This window comes from Tetranychus urticae, chromosome 2 (genome assembly GCF_039701765.1).
Source record: "Tetranychus urticae isolate SD_2017Ah chromosome 2, NJAU_TeUrti_SD_1.0, whole genome shotgun sequence".
NCBI classification, from domain to species: domain Eukaryota; kingdom Metazoa; phylum Arthropoda; class Arachnida; order Trombidiformes; family Tetranychidae; genus Tetranychus; species Tetranychus urticae.
Genome location: NC_142959.1, coordinates 20,064,490 through 20,089,287, shown reverse-complemented (window position 1 = coordinate 20,089,287; position 24,798 = coordinate 20,064,490). Strand labels below are relative to the sequence as shown.

At 32.4% G+C, this 24,798-nt stretch overlaps 2 protein-coding genes across 2 annotated transcripts in view; one reads left to right on the top strand and one right to left on the bottom strand.

The window, feature by feature from the left end:
* Window positions 1-24,756, top strand: part of LOC149094092 (uncharacterized) — a 49,944-nt gene extending 25,188 nt beyond the window's left edge. The window contains exons 3-5 of the mRNA XM_089267418.1: window positions 8,510-9,164; window positions 20,795-20,896; window positions 24,623-24,756. Coding sequence (XP_089123544.1) covers window positions 8,573-9,164; window positions 20,795-20,896; window positions 24,623-24,756 — 828 coding nt within the window. The 5' untranslated portion in view covers window positions 8,510-8,572. The remainder of the gene's footprint in view (window positions 1-8,509; window positions 9,165-20,794; window positions 20,897-24,622) is intronic.
* LOC107370896 (speckle-type POZ protein-like) lies at window positions 9,186-16,932 on the bottom strand. Its single transcript, XM_015938859.3, has 2 exons — window positions 16,569-16,932; window positions 9,186-9,723 (listed from the first exon to the last, which is right to left on the bottom strand). The coding sequence occupies exons 1-2, from the start codon at window positions 16,784-16,786 to the stop codon at window positions 9,402-9,404; spliced, it is 540 nt and encodes a 179-aa protein (XP_015794345.1). The 5' UTR covers window positions 16,787-16,932; the 3' UTR covers window positions 9,186-9,401.
* Window positions 24,757-24,798: the final 42 nt, after the last annotated feature.

The window sequence follows — 24,798 nt, the reverse complement described above, 5'->3', positions numbered from 1 at the left end:
ACTTGCAAAGTTTCAGATTAACTTTGATAATGGAGCAGTTTAAAGACACAAAGAGTGCCTTCCGAGCCCATTTTCAGCTATAAAATCACACGCGTCTAGAATAATATTAAAACATCAATAGCAGAAGCAACTGTTATCAGCTGAAAGCGGGACCAAAAAAGAGACAAAAAGTCACTTTTTATGTCACTTTTTAGCAAAAAAGCAACTCATGATAATGATCGAGTAAAGAGCAAAAAAAGTGTTTGAAATGAAGATTCCGCTTCCCAGCCTAGGAACCAAATAAAGCTGCAAAAGGTGCAATTGTTTGCCAATCATTTTGATGATTAAAACAATAACTGCTAATAATTGTTGAAAAGTGTCACCAAATCAAGTGATTTCCGATGAGAAATCATTTTGCGATCTCTCATGTAACACTGCTAATCTTATAACCTTGTTGTGTTGTTGATGTTCAATCTGTTAATGATCATTTCAAATGATTATCTGTTAATCATGAAGATATAAAAATGTTTTTTTAGCCTTTCTTCATCTACTTTTTATCCATTGCACTTGATGACAGTTTATATCATGCAACTGACACGGGAATGAGTTGCCCTGGGTTGTCACTTTGATAAACAGTTATACAGTTCCATTGTGCGTTTAGGGTCAGGTTTACGGGATTCACACTCAAGACAACGGAAGTTGTTTAATGCTTAATCACAATGATTAACTGTTAACCTTTTCTTGATTATCTTTCAGACAATATTAACCTCAAGATGATCTTGGAATCTTTTTTTCATCTCATGTTGTTACATGTTTTTTCACTTGCAATGGTAATGTTTAATTTTAATCACAATTTGCATTTTCTTTTTTCCTGGTTTCTCTCATTTAATCATTTTCCTGGTGTCTTATTTCATTACACTTCTCTTCGTGGTACATTTTTTATTGCATTATATTTTCATCGTTTTTGATGCCGCTTCATTTTCACTAATTGTCGTTGATAGATGCAACGGCAAAGTTTAATGTCTGTTTACTTTCGCGATCACTAAATGTTCACTTCTTAAACAGTATTAACTGCTTTGATTGCGGTTAAATGTTGTTTCACTGGTTACTTTACATTTGATTGATTGGCTTATTGTAAATTGATTGACGTTTTATTTAAAACACTTTGATGAATTAATTTGATGATATTGGAAGCTGAAAAAAGGTTTAATTGAATAAGGAAAAGCTGTCAGTTCAAGAAATTTGATTCAAAGGCTAACAATTACAGACCACTTAACACCATCAGCCTAGTGTTATCGTACAATTGGAGTGCAATTTATATCTGTATCTGTGTAGAGAATCTAAAGCATTAGAGCGATCAGGCAATCGTTGGTTTTAGATGAAATTGAAGACCTTTTTGACTTTCTATTCAAGTATTACGATGATCTATTGATGCACTGCTCTCAACAAGACAGCAATTCTTCGAAACCTTTCTTAAACCAAGTTGACGGCCATAATAAGAAAAAGTGTTCTATCACTTTTTGATTTCATCTGTTTCGATTATTTGGCCACTGAGACATCTCTTTATATTCAAAATAGTCACTAAGGATCGCTGAAGAATAATAGGGACTCAGTTCAAACTCTTTCATGAGCTTCTTGTGAGAAATTCGTTATTTTGGAGGAAGCAAATATTCGTTTTCTAGATTTTTTGAACGACTTTCGTCGCTACAGTCTAACCGTTCCTAAAAATACTTACGAAAGTTACTAGAACTATTCCGATCTAACAATGAAATGCTTTCACTTCGCAAAAACTAAGTTAACTTGGTGCAGCAATGATCAACTGATCGCTCGGATATTTGAAGTTGTCCAAATCACTAAATACATCAGATTTAGATCGATCGATAGATTTCTTGATCATTTGGCTAACTATTTCAATTCTTGGCTAACAATTCGCAACATTTTAACTCTAAAATGCTTAGCACTACTCGTTTAGAAACTGATTTACAGTTATTAAGTTGATTTAAAGAGATGATATTGTTGCATTAGTGCATCAAAATGTTTAATGAAATGTTTAAAGTTGAAAAGGTAACAATAACGAAGATGGAAATGAAAGTTGCTTCAACGCTATAAGATATTGAAATTTGTTGAAACGTTTGATTGTTGAATGTAAAGTAAACAATTGAAACTGAACAAATTGTATCATCCATTGTGAATGTGTCAGTGAAAGAAGCAATAAATAACATGGTGAATGAATGTTGAACAAAAATGAAATGTTTGCGTGTGCTAACACAATGATCATGTTTACCCTTTTCTTATTCATTTACCTGCATCAAGATGATGTGAATCACCTTTTCTTAGTGACCTAACCCTTGTTACTTTGTCTTTTATAATTAATAACGCCAATTAACTGACCATTTACTCAAACTTTATTCTTACCTCTCGTCAAGCCAACAATTAAAAAGCTGAAATTAAACAATTGTAAAACTATATTTATTGTCAATTAATTTACTAAAAGTTGAACAATGAACAATTCTTGCTTCACAATACTATCAAACTCATCATCTTCATATTAAATCTTTTTATCCGATTCCATTCAGATATTCAAATTAATAAAAGTTTATTTCAATTTTTGTCTAACACAAAGTTTCAACTAACAGACCAAGGTTTTGATAATCATGATAATAAACAGATTATGTGTTAATATAATAACTTAAAGAATTATCGTAAATGAAGATTTGTTCAAGGAAACGAATTCGTAAGTTTAGAAATTAAAAGTTCGATTCAAATGAAATTCTTAAAGTTGAACATGAGGTTTACTGGTTGCAGTATCTTTGCTCAGTTCAAGGATGATTGGTTGAGATGTGATAGAAATGAATGAGAATGATGATTGACTGACTGACCATTTCCGTTGGTTAAATTACTTCATGTTAACTTCCTTCATGTTGAGTGACTTTTTGCATGTTAACCTGCTTTGAACAGTAAGGTAAGGTTGGAGAAAAAAAGGTTTTCTTTTTTTAAAGGGTAAGATGATGGTTAAGCTGTGATGATGATGTTACTGTAAATGGTGATGATGATGATCAGGATGAGGGAGGTTTGAATGAGCAAATTAGACTTCCAACATGGAGTTAAATTATAAGCCTTTAACATTCCCTGAGATCTTTTTATTTGATTAAAAGGCCAACAATGTTTATCCCATTGAGTTGTAAATGTAACATTTTAACATCATCATCATAACTTTTTTATATTCATATAATAATAATGATAACAATTATAATTCAAGATTCTAGGAAATGCAAGTTTTTCAGGGTCATTTCGCCATTCCAAACTTATTCATTTTCTCTTCTTTCTTCAACAGATTTAATTTAGGTTTATAAGGAAATGAATGTGTGTCTACCTGCAACTTCATTTTTAACTTGTTTACCTTTACAATGTTATTGTGCTTTGTGTGGGTTTTCATCATGTTAACAGAGTAACCTGCAAAAATTAGATTAATATTGGAAATTATTTAAGTTACCATTAAATTGAGTTTCTATCACAATTTAAGTTTCAAAGGTCTACAGATTTGTTCAACTGAAGCAAACTTTGAGATGTTTTGCATCACTCGAAGCATAGCGAGTAAAGTTTTTGGGTAAAATCTGTTCAATTTTAGTTCGATTGATCGCTACTACGGACAAATGTTCAGTTCGATCATTTGTTTGCAAAACAATTTTTAAGCGAATCTCTTAACAATATTCAAAGGGGTAAATCAACATGACAATTGTATTATATTGTAAGTTGGTTAACAATTAATGGTAAACAGTTGATGGTTAAAAGTAGTGTTGTATTGTTCCGAACCAAATAAGGAACAATTTGTTCCCGGCCCTTCAGATCTATGGAACAAAGAACAACTGATTTTTTTTTGTTCTCGAAAATTTGGAACAAATAAAAGTACAAGAACAGTACAAAAATTTTGTTCCATGTTGATTTACGCAGGTAAACATTAAATAAGGCAAAGAAGTTCACTGATTTGACTTTTTAGTGCTGTGGTTATATTATACATTACTCGCAAGTAATAATTTTTATCTGCTATCAAGCAACACCATGACTTTAATAATAGCAAACAGTTGTCATTGCATAAAAATGATAGCTAAAAGGGCACGATATTTGACCCTTCATTTCAATGGAACAATTGTTCTTGAGGTTTGTTCTTATCATTTTGTTCTTGTGCTGTTCTATTCTTTTAGTTGTTCTGTTATTCCTTAAGAACAAATATGGTAAATTTGGAACAAATTTCAAGAACAAGAACAAAAACAATTGTACTTTTTTCTAATCTATCGGAACAATACAACACTAGTTAAAAGACTAAAGTTGTTAAGAAAAAGATAAGATAAGAAAATAAAGTGTCCGGTATTAATTTATTATTTCAAATTTGGGTGCGGGTCGCAGTGGCTCCACTGTTCGCTTCGTTCCACGAACTAAAAATGTGTATCATATTTCATATTCATATTACAAGCTATGCTTGTTTAAAATATTTATCAAGAGGGGAAAGACAGAAGAGAAGAGAGAAAGAGAGGAGGAGAATCCAATTGGGCCAGAGAGAGACTCGATCCCGGGTTTCCTTGTTGAAAGTCGGATGCCCTATCCACAGGGCTATATTAATTTGGTTAATTTGATTATCATGCGCATTGAAAAATTAAAAAAATGAATCAAATCAGCTGACGATATTTCAATCTAATTAAAAAATTAATTTTTAAAATCAATAGATGGCATTTAAGCTAATCTGAGTTAATTTTGATCAGATGTCAGTTAATTTTTTTAACCGAGATTAACCAAGAATCTCGGTTAATCTTGGTTAAAATTTCACTGACTGGATACACCCTTAATGTAAAGAGATTTACTCGATTACTAAATCAAATCTAACGTTTCAGATTCTTCCAAAATTAACTTCATGCTCAAATTTTGACTTAAGTTGATAGGCTAAGTTTCGAGTTACTTGATTACCCGAGCAACTCGCAAGAGTTTATCGAGATTATCAAATAATGAGAAACAAGATGCAAATTAATATTGAAGGTTCCTTTAATGGTTATTAAATTATCAAATTTACAACATTAGAGTCTATGAAATGTGGATAACAGATTTTACTGTTAACAGTTATTACTGACTAACAAACGACTAAACATTACTATTTCATGATTAAACGTTGGATTATAATGGAAAGGGTTAGGGATTGTCTTTGGCAAGGTTTTTCCTTGCAATTAATTTTGCACAATCAATTGATTATTTGAAACATTTGTAGACAATCATTTGTGTTCAATTTATTGTTATAAACAGCAACTGTGTAAATATCATTATTATTCATTTCTTTTCACTCTCCCTGAATCTTGAACTTCTTCAGCTTCTCTCTTCATTTCCTTATCGGACAGATTATTATTTCAATGTTATCCACTTTAAAGACTTTAACCAATTCGTGAATCAAAAAAAGGAACAAAAAAGTTTATAATTATCTTGTTCTCTCTCAATCAAACTTCATATTTTGCCGTTGATTTTCAAGGAGAGAGACGAGATGCGAAAGAGAGAGGGAAGAAAGTGAACGAAAGTCGTGGGTTCAACAGATAACGAAATAATGATGATTATCGTTGAAACAGGTGGTTGGAAAACAACAGTTACTGAGTGTTTAACGAGAAACGAAAACGTTTTTCCAGTTGAAACGTTTATTCGTTGAGCTTATCCCAGTTTATTTATCTTTAGCGTAGGTTAAACTTGGTCAACGGTAAATGTTGTTTCTTGTTTAATGTTGATTCCTTTTTGAGAAATCAGCTGAATCAGGTAAACTCTTTGTTTTACTATTATTATTAACACCATTATCATCATCAACGGCAAGGTAACACTCACACATGAAGTTTAACATTGATCAACAGCTACGCAAACATTGATTGTTGCTTATTTGATTGTAAACAGAAACGTCGTCGATCCTCCAAAATTTGATAACTTACTTCATGTTAGTAAAACTTAATTAAGGTTAAGGTATTCTTGGAAATGCGTAATTTTCACGAGTCTCGAGTGTAAATTTTCGAGTCAATTAATGATTTCATAAATGTTCAACTTTCGAAGTTTTATTCCTTTCAGTTGAATTAAAACAAATTTTTTATATTGCATTATTTGAAAAATGAATGTTTTAGTGTCAATTTTTCTTCGATTGAGATTCTAATGAATTTAAAATTTGGTGTTTAAAGGTTTTCTTGAAGTTAGTCCTTTTAGTTTGAAAACATTTCCGTTTCACAATCGCAACTGAAGCGACTCAAGTTTATTCATCTATTAAAATATTATCGATCAACTAGAGTGCCAAGATCACCAGACAGGGCAAAATAAAAATCATTCAACGGCCAAATGATCTTCAAGGAAAGACTAAGGTATGCACAGTAATGTTTTGGACTAATTTTTCAAAATTAAATTGCGACAGTTAGACTAGACTTACAGGCACCATTCAACGACCAAAATAAAGCTTAACTTTAATATCAAAAGCCAACATTGACTAAAGGACATAAACTATGACTTTTGAGTTAAGAGTAAAGGGTTTGTATGTTTGCAGGGACATAAAAACTGAGTCCATTGGTGCTATGAATAACTCATCCGGACAGTTTTCTAGAAAATCGAGATCAAATGTGAACAATCGAGGAATAACGTTAACTTCAAAATGCTCCTTTATTGGTATACCATTTTGAGGAGGAGATTCCCGACAATAAACTCTTAATGCTCTCCTGGAGTCGATTGGAATATGTGGCTTTGCAGGAGCTGGTTCTAAGACTATGGGATGTTTCTGGTTAGGAATTAAATTGGAAACTTTGATGTAGCCAAGTTCAAGACTATGTTCAAACGAATCATCACTTTTAACCACTTTTGTGTAAATGAAATTATTTAATTCAACCTTTGCAAGTCCCATTTGTCCGTCAGTTTCAGTCAACTTCCAACAAGCTTGCTTGAAACAAATCTCGATTCGTCGAGCAACACTAACAAGCTCTTGATTAGCTTCACCTTCCTGTGACACTGATGAATTTTCTCTCGATTTATCAGCTGTTAACTGAGATTCTTTGAAAAGATTGATCATTAATGTCAACTCTTCATTAGTTCTATTAATTTTCTCCTTTAGAGCCATTATTTGCCTTTCATAAACAGCTAATTCTTCAGTCATTGAGCCATTCTCGACTCCTGATGCAGTCTTTTCATCAAGCAAAGCCTTTTGTAAATAATAACTTTCCTTTTCCACTTGCTTTAATCGAGCAATCATTGCTCTTAAATTATCTTGATAGACAAGAATAGGTCCTCTTAATGATTCAGTTGGATCGAGAACTGATTTAAATTTCATTCGTTGTAAATTCTCAACAATGAATCAATGCAATAAATTGGCTCATGAAGATAGTTGGTTCTTCCTCATCATCTTCATAACGTAATTTTGACTGAATATCGTTTCAAATGAAATGAAAATATTTACATTTAAAATCGTTAACATTGCGTTCCAATGAAAATTAAATTGTTCAACATTGATAAAGTCTGAGGAAGAGAGAGAGATGAAGATAAGACGATAAAAGTAAGAGAGGAAGTTGGTCCAGAAGAAAGGGAAAGATGAAGAGAAAGGGACAAGAAGGAGGTTATCATTGGAGCTTCTTCATCATTTCTTTTTTTATTAATATAATTCTTGAGCCGAACATTTGACAGACCGGATTCAAGGAGAGAAGAAAAAGAAAGAGAATGAAGAAGGTGGATGAACCTTCATCTTCTCTTTTCCATTTTACTTTCTTTCTTGACTCTTTCTTTCTTCCATCATCACAGTGTTTCTCCTTCGTAACTGGGAGGGGTAAGAATTAGGTGAGAAACAGGATTCTTGAGAAAAGCCCAGAAAGGAAAAGGTGGTCATGGAGGACGGCTCTTTCTTTATTATCATCATTATCATCAAGTTCTCTTTCTCCAAGTAAAAGAGACAGGTAGACAGAGAAGAGAGAGAAGAAGAAGAAGAAGAGAAAAAAGAAACAAAAAATGTTTTAAAGGAAAGACGAAAGAAGAGCAAAAGAGAGACTGAACGGCAAGAAAATATCTTCTCTCACATGAATCTTTACTCGGTTGTCAGACCAGTCGTTAGGTAAGACGTCTAAACGTTAAGACTCAACGAAACTCACTCTCAGTCTCCCACTATTTTACCTGGTTATCTTTATCCTTTTTTAATCGTCATTATCAGTAGAGGACAACATTGAGTCAACATTGTCAACACACACACACAATATCCATATTTGCGTAAACTTGAAAAATCGCAATTTCTTCATTAATAAAGTGTTCTTAAGTGATTAAGCATTGAAACCAAATGGTGTGATTTACCTTTTTGTTTGTCAATTTGCAATTTAAACATTGCCCAAAGGTCACAATGGTTTGTGACGATATCGGTTGTATCATCTTGCTTTGATAATGTTTCAGTGAATCAACAGTCTAATTGAAATCGTGAACCAAACATAAAAACAAAACTTCGATCTATTTTTTCACATTGGATTTAATCGAACCTTATCTTTCATCTTTTTTTTCAAAGGTTAACCAACAGTTGTTAAGGCTGACCAATAGCCTGTCAACTATTTAACAAATTGTGTCCCCAATGGAGTACAGTTCAACTTGTAGAGAGTCCGATCATCATCATCCAGACTCATCAACAACAAGCTCATCATTGTTTAATTCATCTGATTGTTCACCTTTAACTTGTTCATTTTCATGCAATCATCATACAACGACAACAACACAAAATGAATGTAATAAGGAATCAAATTGTTTAGATAATTATGATTGTAGGAAAGAGTTGACTGGTAATTTGGATAAATCATCATTTAACTCAACTCAACCCAATCATATATTGTCATCAAAAGTATTAACTAGCAGCAATTGTGGATATCAAAAATGGTTTACTCGGCCAACTTTACCTTCACTTGTTACTCTCCTGTTTCTGTCCATTAACCTATTATTTATTATCTCAATCGATCCCGTGTCCGCTCAATATCGACCCAAATGGCCTAGTCCAATAGTTCAAAGGGAGATATTTCTTCTTAACCTTGAAGATGGTTATTTTGGTTGCCAAGTCAACGAATCGACCGATTTCCTGCAGCTCTTTGAGCTCTCAAAGCTCTGTGATGGAGTACCTCAGTGTTTTCTTGGTTCTGATGAACTTGCCCTTGAGCTCAAATGTGGAGACAGAAGTAAGTGCCGATAACAAAAAGTTAATTGTTCAATTTCATTCTTTTTTAATTTCAAACAACTTGGAATACAAACAAACTTTCATTTTACTTTCTACCTTTTCTTTGATTTTGTGGCAAATCACAACTCAAAATATTACTTTTCATCTCATTGACAAGATAATTTCATCAGCTTTCACTTGAATTTCGCCTTTTCCTTTCCAAAATTACGTCTGTTTTCTCAGCTTCGTTGGTCAAAAATTAGTTAGCAATGTCTAGTGTTTGAGTAGCTTCAATCAAAGATTTTTCAGCATTTATTTTCTCAATATCTTCCACTTCCTCAAACATAATAATTTCACATAAAATGCGAATAGTATCTTCGGCTCCGAGCATGTTATTAGCAGGGTTAAGGAGTACTTCTCTAGGAGCTAGTAGTCTATATCCATGACCTTCAGTTCCAGCTTTGAATATTCTTCCCTCAGGTCGACTACATTCTCCAGTGTACCTTGGATCACCATCGAGATCCAGCACTGATATTATGTATCTAGCTCTGATTTGCTGTTTTGTCCAGTCTTCACATGACCTGTAAAATATAATAGATGAAAGTGATGAATAATTTCTGATTTTGTACATCTTAAAATGCCTTGTTTAATCAATACTCGAATATTGATTGTCTGTGCAAATAGATATTGAACGTTTGAATTTCGAATCACAAAAAAACGCTTTGGAGTGATAATAGACTCAAGTAGCAATTTTGAAGGAAGAAGATTCTTACGAGAAGTTATCATATCTAGAAATAAAACATAACAATGTCTCTGTTTTGATCAAATAAAAAGGTAAAAGTAGTTAAACAAGATCAATATCGTCGTCAGAACATGGACTCGTACTTTAAAGTACGAAAAGATATAAGTATTGACATTGTTGGTTATGATGGTGAATTCAAGAAGGTTGAGATGAATCAAATAAAACAAAACACACGGTCAATATTCAGACCAAACAGACATGAAGTCAAAATATTCAATTTAAACAAGTTTATTAAAAATTGTTGTAGATGATGAAGAAGCAATTGACAGATTCAACTTAAGTGAATTAACACCAAGAGGACAATACAAAAAAGATACAAAACTAGTTAAGTTTAAACAGACAACAAAAGTACACCATCGACATACAATATACACCATAAGTGTTAGTGTGACATTTTAGGTATTTATAGTAGGCCAGGTAAGACAGCCCTTTTGAGTCCTCGGTGAGTAAGAGTTTGTTTGACGGTTGAGATGGACAAGTGGAAGAAAACCAAGGAATGTGAGTTCCTCTAGGGATTTGTGTTTGTTGGTAGCAAGAGGTTGAAAATAGCTTAAGTAGGTAAAAATGGTCAAGTTGAAGGGTCAAAATAGCTTCTAGGTTTAAGGGGTGAAATTAGGTGTTGTAGTTAGTTAGAGTAGGCCAATAGTAAATGATTAAAGAAAAGATCAAGTTATTAGGTTGAATGGTTGAGATACAGTGGGCACTTTCCCTAGGACTTTTGAGGGTTCATAGTTCATGGAGAAACTGAGGTTTTCTCATGAACTATGAGTTGTACAGGTAAACAAATGTTACCAACAGATTTGTCTCAACAAGAGGAAGCTAATGATATGTAGAAATATTAAGGAATATCAGAGGTTCCTTATTCAGTAGCTTCATGTGGTGAAATGTACGGGAAAAGGTAAAAATAAGGGTTTTTCATAGTTATCAGTGAAATGACTTATCAGGTCAAAACTAATTATTAATCATTAAGTTCATGATGATGAACTATGAGTGAATAAAGTGTTGAATGTTAGTCAGAGTCATTATTGGTGAAGTTGGAAGATGAAACGAGAAAAAGTGAAAAAAGTCAAAAATTGAAATGAATTTAGATTAAAGGTAAATCATGACTAATAAGTCAAATTGAACATTTAGATAGATAGAAAGGTTAGTTTAAGTTATGATAAATCAAGTAATGTTGATATTTTCAACCAACAGCCTCCCTTGCTATGAACAAACACAATTAACTGATGTTGAGCAAATTGATGCATTTGCTTAAATTTGCTGGTGTTAACGATTTGGTTAACATATCGGCTGGTTGCTTAGTTGTTGGAATATACTCAATTCGTATTTTACCATTTTCTTGATGGTCTCTAATAAAATGAAATCGCATATCAATATGCTTGGTCAGTTTCGGTAAACAGCTATTTTTTGATAAAAGGATTGCTCCTTGGTTGTCACTGTAAATGGTGATTGGAGTGGTTATGTTGACATGTAATTCAGTTAGCAACTGAATGTACCACAAAACATCTTTAGTACATTCCGAGATTGAAACGTATTCAGCTTCGGTTGTCGATAAGGCAACACTTTTCTGGAGTCTCGAAGCCCATGAAACTGGTGAATCTCCAAGTGTGACAGTAAAACCATTTGTTGACTTTCTTTTAACCAAGTCACCGCCAAAGTCAGCATCACAATAACCATGTAGTTGAAGATCAGGATTAGGATAATTGTAGATGATGCCATGATCAATTGTACCTTTAAGGTAACGGAAGATTTTCTTGATTGCTCCCCAATGAATTTCGTTGTAACATGAGTTGAATTGGCTGGCTTTGTTAACCTGAAAGGTAATGTCAGGTCGAGAGATGATCGAGAGGTACAATAAAGCACCAACAGCTTCTTGATATGGAATCGATGCATCAGGAGCATCATTAGTTGCAATTAGTTTAATGTTAGGATCGCCAGGAGAACCAATTGGTTTACAATTTTGCATGTGAAATCGTTTAAGTAATGATTTAACGTAAGTAGATTGCTTGATTTTAATTGATGATCGATCCGGACTCTGAACTATCTCCATACCTACAAAAACTTGAGGAGATTGGAACTTCATGTCGAAAGCTTTTGATAAAGAATTAGTTAATTTTTCAAGTTCATTTTTGTTAGTACTAATGACAAGTCCGTCGTCAACATAAATGACACAAATAGTTAGTGCATTTTGATTGTTAACAAAAATACATTGATCAGCTTTACACTGAGTGAATTTATGGTTAGTAAAAAACTCAACAATTTTTGCATTCCACTGACGTGGAGCTTGTTTTAGGCCATACAAGCCTTTTTTCAATTTGAACACTTTACCACTTTTGTCATCAAATCCAATCGGTTGTCGCATATAAATCTCTTCGTAGAGATCACCATAAAGAAATGCAGTTTTAACGTCGAACTGTAATAAATACATTTTGTTAGCAGCAGCAATTGAAAGTATTGCTCGTATCGAGTCATAACGAGCAACTGGACTGTAAGTCTCGAAGTAGTCCACTCCATATTTTTGAGAGTAACCTTTAGCTACTAATCTAGCTTTGAACCTCTCAATAGTTCCATCACTTTTTCTTTTGATTCGGTAAACCCATCGACATGAAATTATTCGTTTACCTTTTGGAAGTTCAACTAAATCATAAACATTGTTATCATTTAAAGATTTCATTTCATCTTTCATTGCGTTTAACCAATTAACTGAGTCTGCTGAACTCATCGCTTCATCATAACTTAATGGTTCCAATATATTATCAGAAATTGAAGCAAGACACATGTTAACAAATGAATTTCCTTTTAGATTTAGATTGGTTACTTCGTCCTCATCAAGTGGATCATAAATTATTGTCTCATCACTATCAGAGTCATTTTCATCTTCATTTTCATCTTCATCATTGACTCCACATAATTTTCTCAAGTTAACAACTTCATCACTGTTAACACTGTCAATTGTAGCTTCACCATTATCATCATTTTCAGAAAATTTTACATTACAGGTGACACTAATTTTGTTGGTAAATGGATCGTAAACACGATAGTTTTTTGTTGACTCGGTATAACCGATGAAGATACATTTCTTGGACTTTGCGTCCCACTTCTTTCTCTGTTGATCAGGTATTTTGACGTAAACAACACAACCAAAAACGCGAAGATGGTCGTAACAAGGTTTTTTATTGTACCAAAGCTCATAGGGTGTTATCCCTTTATGTTTTTTGTTAATTACTAAATTCATTACATAGACAGCAGTGTTCATTGCTTCGGCCCACAGTCTTTTAGGTAATTTACTTCCGAATAACATTGATCGTGCTAATTCAGCAATTGACCGATTCTCTCTTTCGATCAGTCCATTCTGTTGAGGAGTATAAGGACAACTCAACTCGTGAGTAATAACATTGTTTTTCAAAATAGTTTCAACCTTATTATTAACGAACTCTAATCCATTGTCGGACCTCATTATTTTTACCTTTGAACCGGTAACCTTTTCAGTTTCTTTAATATGTTCATCAATTTTAGCAAAAGTATCTGATTTATGAGCAATAAAGTAAATTGATCGAAAAGAACTAAATTCATCTTTTATAACTAGAGCATAATTTGAACCTTTAATTGATGACACTTCCATTGGACCAACTAGATCGCAATGGAAAGCTTCACCAACCTTTACTTCTCTAGGTACTGAAGTCTTGAATGACTTTGAACACATTTTACTCTTCATACAGCCATCACAAACAAATTTATTAGGGTCAAAATCAATCTTTATTTTAGGTAGCAAACCTTCTTTGGACATTTCAATGATTTTATGGACGTTGACATGGGCAAGTCGTTTATGCCACTCACTTAACGAAGCATCTCTAGCAATTAAAGCAAAATTATTTTCATCTTTTCTAGTCTTCAAATTTAAAACAAATGAGTTTCCGACTGGTTTACAAGTCATCAATACTTTACCCGACTTACTATCACTAATTTCTGTTCCTTCTAATGAGGAAAATAACTTGTAACCCTTTTTCATTGCTTGCATCCACGAGAACAGGTTAAACTTACCAAGACGAGGTGTAAATAATACATTCTCAAGTTTACAATTGTTCCACTTTTTACCATCAAAGCATTTAGCTAATACAGTACCTTTAGCAATACCAGTAATTTTATTACCATCTCCAATAGTCAAAGGTATTGGATCTTCTAATTCAACAAATTCACTAAAACTATTGATGTCACTTGTACAGTGATAAGAGCAACCTGAATCCCAATACCAAACTAACTCATTTGATCTATCTTGATGTGCTGTATAAGCAATATCATGTTGTTCATTCATTTCATTTTCATTATTGGTCAAAGCTACATTAGCTTGTTGTTCGGTATTTCTGTTTGAATAATTATTTCTATTGGAAGGTAAGTTAACATTATTAGGGCGCTGAAAATTCCTATTTCCTCTGAAATTATTGTTGTTATTACTTGAGTAATTTTGTCTGTTAGAGTTATTGTTATTATTGAAATAATTGTTACTTCTGTTTTGATTGGTAAATCTGTTTGAATTATTCCTGAAGTTATTTGATTGAGAATTAAAATTGTTTCTTTGATTGTAGTTGTTGTTATTTCTATTGAAATTATTGCTATTGTTGTTGTTGTTGTTTGGTCTTCGTCTACAATCATTTTTCAGATGTCCTTTAAGACCACAATTGAAACAAAATTTATCTTTCACATTATAATGAATTTTATTCGCAGGTTTAACTAACAAGGCTTCACCTTTCTTACTTGGGTTACCTTCATTTAAACGTTTCTCTGTTCGCAAGAGATTAGCTTTCAACTGAGCTAAAGTAATTGAATCACCTGTATCTATTCTCATTTCAATATTTTGTCTAAAATTTTCATAAACAATTGGTAAATCATCCAAAACTTTCATTACCAGATTTTCTTCATCAACATCAATTTTACGATCTTTATTTAACTTAATAGCAGTCTCAAGTTCGGAGAAATAACTAGCAACTGTGTGAGCCGAAGTGAACTTTACTTCAATGATTTTTCTTTTAACACTAAACGAGCTTTGTTTAGTTCGCTCTTCTCGAAAATTAATTATATTGGTAAACATTTCATGAGCAGTGGTAGCATTAATAAATAAACTTGTTAGACTTACATCTTCGGAATCAATACTAAGCATTATTAGCTGTTGAGCAGTGGAATCCTTGACATCCCATTCATTGATTTCGGTGTTTCTTCTAGTGATGTCACGTTGAGTGAGAGTAAGAATCTCATCAGCATTATATTCAGATGGACGTGATGATGAACCGTCGAGGATTTGAAGTATTCCTTTGGATTTGCAGATGGTTTCGATGGATCTCTTCCAAACATAGTAGTTGGTCTTGGTCAATTTAATAACTTGGATATCGTTGGTAATCATGATGGTGTTGTCAGTGATGGTTATTCAAAAGGATGATGTTTAACTAGTAGACACAATAGCCAATATTCAGGCTCGAAGATTTAGTAACAAATACTAATGACAAAACAAACACAAGTCAGCAAAGCGTGACTGGGCCCATAACCTGTTGGTTATGATGGTGAATTCAAGAAGGTTGAGATGAATCAAATAAAACAAAACACACGGTCAATATTCAGACCAAACAGACATGAAGTCAAAATATTCAATTTAAACAAGTTTATTAAAAATTGTTGTAGATGATGAAGAAGCAATTGACAGATTCAACTTAAGTGAATTAACACCAAGAGGACAATACAAAAAAGATACAAAACTAGTTAAGTTTAAACAGACAACAAAAGTACACCATCGACATACAATATACACCATAAGTGTTAGTGTGACATTTTAGGTATTTATAGTAGGCCAGGTAAGACAGCCCTTTTGAGTCCTCGGTGAGTAAGAGTTTGTTTGACGGTTGAGATGGACAAGTGGAAGAAAACCAAGGAATGTGAGTTCCTCTAGGGATTTGTGTTTGTTGGTAGCAAGAGGTTGAAAATAGCTTAAGTAGGTAAAAATGGTCAAGTTGAAGGGTCAAAATAGCTTCTAGGTTTAAGGGGTGAAATTAGGTGTTGTAGTTAGTTAGAGTAGGCCAATAGTAAATGATTAAAGAAAAGATCAAGTTATTAGGTTGAATGGTTGAGATACAGTGGGCACTTTCCCTAGGACTTTTGAGGGTTCATAGTTCATGGAGAAACTGAGGTTTTCTCATGAACTATGAGTTGTACAGGTAAACAAATGTTACCAACAGATTTGTCTCAACAAGAGGAAGCTAATGATATGTAGAAATATTAAGGAATATCAGAGGTTCCTTATTCAGTAGCTTCATGTGGTGAAATGTACGGGAAAAGGTAAAAATAAGGGTTTTTCATAGTTATCAGTGAAATGACTTATCAGGTCAAAACTAATTATTAATCATTAAGTTCATGATGATGAACTATGAGTGAATAAAGTGTTGAATGTTAGTCAGAGTCATTATTGGTGAAGTTGGAAGATGAAACGAGAAAAAGTGAAAAAAGTCAAAAATTGAAATGAATTTAGATTAAAGGTAAATCATGACTAATAAGTCAAATTGAACATTTAGATAGATAGAAAGGTTAGTTTAAGTTATGATAAATCAAGTAATGTTGATATTTTCAACCAACAGACATTACCTCAAAAACAAATGAATACCAATATACTCAATGCCAGATTGTTCATCTAAAACTTTGGGTCTCAATTTCATAAACCACTTATCCTTGGAATTAGGTGGCGAAAAATTAGGACAGCAGATGAATTCGATATCACTAGGAATAGAAGTGAAGTATTGGATCGGCCATATACAGCTGAATTTGGTAACCGGCAGCAAGCTCATACTTTGACTTGATGGCATCAGAGAAGCTTGAGCTCTTCTATGGGATGCAGCTGAGAAAGGGAAAAAGAGACAATTAGTAAAATGTGACTGAGGAAAACACTGTGAACTGAGGAAAGTAAGAAACAGAGAGCAAAGGGAAACACAAAAGTTAGTAACAAAGAATCGAGTGACAGTAAAATCACTACATCGAGAAGTTAAGGGCAGTTTATAAGCCAAACTCGAGGTGAAGTCGAGTGTTTTATCTCATAGCTTTGAGATAAATTATGATAATATGATGAGTAGAGTTGTCACATCGATAATATTCATTTCGAGATGAAAAAAGCCTTTAATCACAGATGAAAATTTTAATTCGAGTTGAGAGTTGAGCCTTTGTTGGTTGAAGGGAAACAAAAAAGATTCCATTTTGCGAATCAACAAGTTCCTCTGATGAACAATCATTGATAAAATTGAGTTCAAAGTTGAAACTTGAGTCTCTTTTTGTACAGTCGAGGAACCAGATTTTTTCACCAAACTCTTTACTTTCTACTTCTTTACCCGAAAGACAGTTTACAAACTCCTAATCAAACAATAAACAAAATAACCAAAAGCTTTCCTCCAAAGTCAATAATTTGAAATACATTATCACAGTCACATCAGTTTTGTGTCCAGATTCTGTAAACAAAACCAGACAGCTTTAGCCAGTTCTATCAGATAGCCTGTAATATCTGAATAAATTGAGTTAACCTGACTTGATAAACTAAATAATTGTCTGAAATGAAACCTAAAACTTTCTCTTCCCATTGTAACCTGTTGATCCTGAAGCAATTTAACTTTTCCTCTCAAACCATTTCAACATTGTTGTCAAACGGATTCCTTTCACCACAACTACCAAATTACTTCTCATAATCAAGTATGATTAATTGATTAGTTGATTAACTTTGTTCTCTGGCAAAAATTATACAGAAAAGCAAAAAAAAAGTTATTCCATGAACCAGAAAATTGAAAACTGTTGCAAACCAAAAGTAACCAGTTTTCAGCGTTTAATTAAAAGAAAGGAGAAGAACAATGAAGAGAAGAGCAAAAAAAAAGTCAAACTGAACACTTAATCATTAAAATTATTGGGATAAAATGATTGCCGATGATCTTGAAAAGGTTAACCTTGATCACCAAATATTAATATCAACATTAAAACAATAAAGCCAAATGTGATCAGGACCACCAACAACAAGAGAAACACCTTTTCGTACTCATTCAACGTATTTGGTAATAAACCAATTCGTCGAGGAGTTTAGGTGACCTTGTCGAACAGCTTTACGGCGTTTTAATGAGTCAAAAGTGTAGGTTTGAAATGAAATGGTTTCAAGCCAAATGCCAATATTAGGATAATATCAAGCCAATAAGCTTTTTATTGGTTTCAATAAAACTTGAAACCAAAACGATAAAAACAAATGAAACTTTTCTCGTTAAAAAACCAAACTTGTGTGTGGTCATTTGGACCCTTCGGCAACACTGGCTTCATATAACTCCTGATCATCCTTTCCCTTTCAAAGTTGCACTTTTCAACTTTCCCTTGCAATTGAGTTTTTACAGGTAAATCTTGGAGAGAAAAAAAAAGTTGAAAGAAAAAAAAATTATTGGCTCAGAGAGAAAGGGAAGAGTGAAGATGATAATGAAAGAATAGACAATTTAGACGGAAAAAAGACGCTTAACATTTACCTTACAATTGTGTTAACATTTTTCAATCCTTGAGATTTTTGTTCAACCTTTACTTTCACTTGAACCATTATCATCTTAATCATCCTAATCATCTATTCTGAATCCTCCTTGTTTGGTCGCTTTTGTATCTCCCTTCAGTCTAGAATCAAATCTCTTTTTTTTTGTCTTCTCCTCAGAACTTTTTCTTAACCTTTTCTCTTCTTCTTTTTCATCTGTTGATTTGGAATAAGTTTGCACATTCTTTTACATTTTTTCCCTACATTTTAATCAAAACCAATAATTTCAATTTCATTCTCAAGATTCTACTTCACACAATACAACCTATCATCATGAGCTTTTTTACCTTTTCATAACTTTTTTTTTGTATCCTTTCGCTTGACCATTGTTTAACCATCATTTACATTCCATATCATTAGTTTCACTTTTATTGTTTTCCCACTTTATTGTCGACTGTGAATTTACCCAATCTCACTAATCTTAATCGCCAACAAAACAATTGATTAATCATGAGAATTAGGTGGAATCATGAGACAATTTAATTACAATCTTCAACTTGACTAGAGACTTGTTATCCAATGTCTTGTTAGCAGTTGAATAATAAAAACATTTTGAGGTAATATTAAGGTTCCAATGATTGTCTGAAAACTTTCTCTTTGAGTCTTGAAACATTTAACCAAATAACCAGATAACCAGGGACTTTTTGATTAAAGCTAATCATCAGGATAACCCCTTTTTTGGCTCTTTTATCAACCTTTGTATATCGACTTTGTTGCCGTAAATTTGCTAATAGTTATCCAAGATCATCACACTTTGATGTTAAACATGTTAGACTGTTGTAGTTAAATCACTCTTGGGTAACAATATACAGTTGGGTGACCTCGCTTCATGATCATCACCAGAAGAGAAGAAAAAAAAGACAGCAAAAACAGAAGCAACATCCAACTACAACAGAATGATGATGATGATAATCAAGGGTAAGTCAAGTAATACAATCAACAATCAAACGTTGACAACGTTTTCCTTGGGTTACCTTGCAATTTTCACACCAAAGTGAAAACATGAAGATAAAGAAAAAAGAACAAGAAAAAGCAAGAAAAATCTTGTTTTTCTTATCCTTCATCATCATCATCATCATCATCATCTAAATATCATTGTTGTTCATTAAAAATCGTTTCTTTATTCAATCAAATCAACTGATCAAAAGTTCTTAACGGCTTTCGCAATTGATAATGATAATTGATAGAAATAACAATTATTTAAATTGTTATTAAAAAGATTAAAATCACTGTTAATGGATTGTAGACTCATTAATAACACAATGTATAAATTGCTGTTCCTTGTAAATTATATCAATTGTAATGTTAAAACTTGTTTACACCTTTTTGTTCAACTTTTCCCATTTAGACGAAACTTCACTAACATAATTGATCAACTTAAATTGGTCAACTTTGATGATAAAAGATTGATTGTTAATCAATTGATTAATGATGTTTTATTATGAAAACAGTTCATTAAAAGTTAAGTCTACCAATCAACTTGGTTAACCAAAGTTCAGTAAAAGTTGAAATGAAAACGAAGCTGAAGATGACTTTTTTGGTTAAGAAGATTAGACTCACAAGGGAAGTGACCTTGCTTGTACGGTCATTTTCGATTTTTTTCGAGTTTATATTATAGAGGACAAAAAATAATTAGACACGTATTTTTGCTTTTTTTACGCCGGTGCGCGGTTATTGATATTTAGGCACTTTTAAGTGAGGATATTGCATTGAAATCTATTGAAGTCACTGAAAAGTGATTCACACTTTTTATTAAGATTTTTCATTTTTCTGTTTTTCATTGTTTTACTTGCTTCTCAGTGACTGGAATTCATTACTATCTTTAATTAAAAGTGCCTAAATATCAATAACCGCGCACCGGCGTAAAAAAAGCAAAAATACGTGTCTAATTATTTTTTGTCCTCTATAATATAAACTCGAAAAAAATCGAAAATGACCGTACAAGCAAGGTCACTTCCCTTGTCAGTTACCTGAATAATAAATAGATTGTAATTTATTCAAGACTTTGAAAAATCACTTTTTTCTTGAAATTTTGCTCAAATGATCAACAAAAATAAAAGTGAAAAGTTGAAAACAAAAACAAGAAAAAATGAGATGAAATGTGAGATGATATTGATGGGGATGAAAAGGTCATGGTTAAGGTTAAAGTGTTTAACTTGGGTTGATTGTTTGATATTTTACCAAAAGTTGGAAGTAAACTCAAAATTTTGTTTGTATTCAAATCGATTTGTTTGTTATGTTTAAATTACTAATTTAATTTTGATTATATTCACAGATCACTGCCATCCAAAGATGCCAAAATGTCTTAATGGTGCTTGCCTAGACAACCTTTGTTACTGTAATGATGGATTTGGTGGCAAAGGCTGTGACCTGCCAGGTAAGACTAAAGTGACATGATTAGAAAAATGTGCTTCATGATAATCTTGATCAAATGTTGGAGAAATTTTTTCCTCTTTAGTGAAGACATTTAAATTCAACTTTTACATGTTAATTGGTTGAACTTTATTTGATCAAACGTCTGTTTAAATGAAAGTCTCATTGGATGTTGAGTTTTGGTTATTTGATTGCATCTGAAAACGCACTTAAACAATCAGCTTTGATTGAAACAATGTTTTGATTGAAATAACGGTAGAAATGTTTGACTGTTTAATTGTTTGGTTTCACGTAAAGTCACTGGTAAATTAATTTGAAGAAAGTTGATTGTATTAATTAATGGAGTCAATGTGAATTTAAACTCTCTAATGTGTGTGTGTAAACTGAATCTTAGGGTAATTGAGGTTCTTGCATAGGATCGGGTCAAGTTTCTTTCTCCCATGAAACTGAATTTTGCTCATGTTGGTAATGATAATGGTGGCGATGATGATGATGATTGAAAGGTAACTGAAACTCGATGGGAAAATGAGAGTGTGATGACTTTTTTTTCTCTCCATCATCTTGTGAACATTGACTATTTAATCTCACCAAATGTAACCAACTTTAATGCTCTTGGTTGCCTACGTTGACATTGACGCTTCATTTACCAGTTAATTGATACAACGATAACTTTTTCTGTCCAAACTTTTGTTATTTTGCATGCTGAGCAACATAGTTGGGAAGCAAAGCAGGAAAAATCAATTTTCAACTTGAGCCGATTGTCAGCTTATAACAACATCTAGACTTCATCAGATTATTGTTGCATATTGATTGAAATTACAACTTACAGACTCTATTTGGTTTAATGACTAAACTTGATAAACATTTCACTTTTCAAGTTTCACTATTTACAGATTAACTTGTTAGACGATAAGCTTGATTGTCAAACAGATGCTTTATGACAAGGTTCAATCATTTTTAACGCAAATCACCATTACTTGACCTAATATTTGATACTTCGAACAAGATTTATAAACAATTCTTAATCAACCTTGTTTCATACTGTTTTTGATGGTCATTTGGTTAATTGTTAGAAAGTTAATTAACGAATGAAGGACGTGATTTACTCGATGGATTGAAAAAGATTCATGTTTTCATGTTGAGCTTAACATGTTATAAGGAAGCTTATCATTGACTTTAAACAAAGTGTTATAAGAAACACACCTTTAAGGTGGAAAAGGTATCAACATGTTAAATGGACAATATTATTTATTCTTGTTAACTTTTAACTTGTTATTCCCTAGAAACGGAAGTTTGTTGTTGGGTGGATTGGATAGGAAATAAAGGAGCAAGGTGAAATAGATGAGACGTTAATTACACTAATTAAAGGTCACGCCAGGGAATCTTGAGTTTCGTTGCAAGTTGATTGAAGAAACGGGCGTTGATTGGTTAATTTAACTGTTGATTTATTCACAAAGAAAAGGTTTATTGTGATAATTATCAGTGCAACTGATGAACATGATGAACACCCGAAAATGTTAATGGCTATCAACACTGTAACAAGCTTAAAAGTTACTGTTGACTTGAAGTTCATTCAAGATGATAATCGTGACCAGAATAGACCAGAATCTTTTGTTTACTTTCTTGACTTTTTTTTGAAAAGTTGAAGTCAAAGTCAGGTAAAGAGTTAAATAATGATTATGTGAGGAAGCTGTTTAAAGGTTAACTTTATTATTATACATGCTATTGTATGTTAAATAGCAGTTCAAAGATGATTTAAAATCATTTCATGATTTAAGGTAAAAAATTATCTTGATAACAATGTTGATGGTACTTTGGATAAATTCATTAAGCTAATTGAGTTGATTAACTTTAAATAATAGCAATTAATGATTGTTATCAGGTTTCGAAAATAGTTCAATGAAAACTGGAATTTAAAGTTTCATGATTCTCCAATTTAATGATAAGATTAGAAAAGTGAATGAACAAGAGGAAAATGAAAGTTACTTGTCACGTAAAGACCCTCATCAAGAGCTTCTTTTGATCCGAGAAGAGTGACTTTCTAGGTTGAAGGATTTTCCACTTTTGGCTTCAGACTTCTTCGCTGTGATTGAGGTTAAAGACGGAAATGAAGATGAAGGCGAATCTACGGAACAGTTTCTGAGCAGAAATTTTTCATGCGAAGACTTGATTTGTCAGCTGAAAATGAACAAGATACTTTTGACGTTATTGTAGAGGCAGATAGGAACCATTGAAGCTTGAAACTTTATTTTCATTTTTTTCTTCTTCTGAAGGAGATTCTTCTTTTTTACTTTTTTTCATTGTGAAAATGAAGATTTTTCAAATGATAAAAATGATGGACTTGGACCACCTTTTCCTCCTCCTGCTCCACCTCTTTACCTTGCTTACCTTTGGTAATGACGATGAAAAAAAATTGACCAAAATATTGTTACCAAGAAAAATTGGAGAAAATTTTGACTCTCAGAAAAAAAAACTGATCAATAATAATCATGTTGAGATGAATGTAAAAAAAGCTTTATTTTTAGATATTAATTATATCTTGATATCTATTAATTTATCCTATTGACTTGTGAAAATATTTGATTTGTTCAGTTGTACTTTTCATTTCTTCTTAAACATTATTCTCAGGGTAAAATGATGAAGGTTGATTGTTTGACTGTAGATTCAGAAGAAACATAAAAAAAAGCTAAATATTGTAATCACAAGTTGATGAAATAAGTCTGATGAACAGTAAAAAAAGCAAGAATCAACCAAACAGGGAATGAAAAATCAACCAAGCAAATCTGAGTTGACTGACCATTACAACATCAACATCATCATCATTATCGTGTATTTTTTACTTGCTAGATAATTGTACGATAAGTTTTACTTATTTCACTTTTTACATTGCAATTCATGTTTACGATGGACTATCAATTGAACTTTGATTAAATTTCGCAGTTTCAAAATTAGATTTGTTTCTTATATTTGCTTCATTTGATACTAAACATTTGACTAGCATTGAAGTGGACATTTAGGTATTTTCAGTGACATTTTAAATTAAATTTACTTCTTTATCAACCAGTCAACATTATTTTCTGGTAATCACTGGTAAATCCTTTCTTAGGTTCATAAATTCAGTTATTATTTGTATTTCACTTCTCATTCATTTTTTTGTATTTTCATTGTTATCTGTTGATTTATTGTTGGTTTATTGTTAGTGATGATTTGTTACTCTTTTTTACTGGATATTCAGCTGAATGAATGAACCAATCAACGAATGAATGAGTCAATGAATGTATATGTTGACCAGATAATCAACAGTATTCTGATAGAAATGAAAAGGCAAGAAACCGTTCACATGTTAACATTACTTTACTTAAATCAAGCGAAACTTGAATCCATCTTAACCAACTAATCATCTCTATGGTATGTATTTTAATGGACAATTGTTAAGTCTATCCTTGAATGATCATTCATTTTGTTGAACAAATGATTTACCTTTATTTCATTATAATCATGATTTACACGTCAAATCATATCAACTAAGTAAACAACAAAAGCAACAAACAAGTCTTGAAATATGTTTGTTTATCAATAAATTGAAGACAATTTGCGTTTCCTTGTGATCAATATTTTCCAGTTTTTTTTGGGTTAAATAAAGCACATTTTTCTGGTTAACCTTTACTTTTTTTGTGTCTCAATGTATTTTGTTTCATCAAATTACTAACTGCAATCCTTGTTTAATTAGATGAAAATGAATGTAAATATCGACCTTGTGATGTTTTTGCACATTGTACCAACACTTTGGGCAGCTTTTACTGTTCATGTTTTCCTGGTTATGAAGGCGATGGATTCACCTGCCATGGTAAGTTTACTTGTTAATCACCCTTCAACCTTGCTCTTTATCAATAACCATTGTCTTTT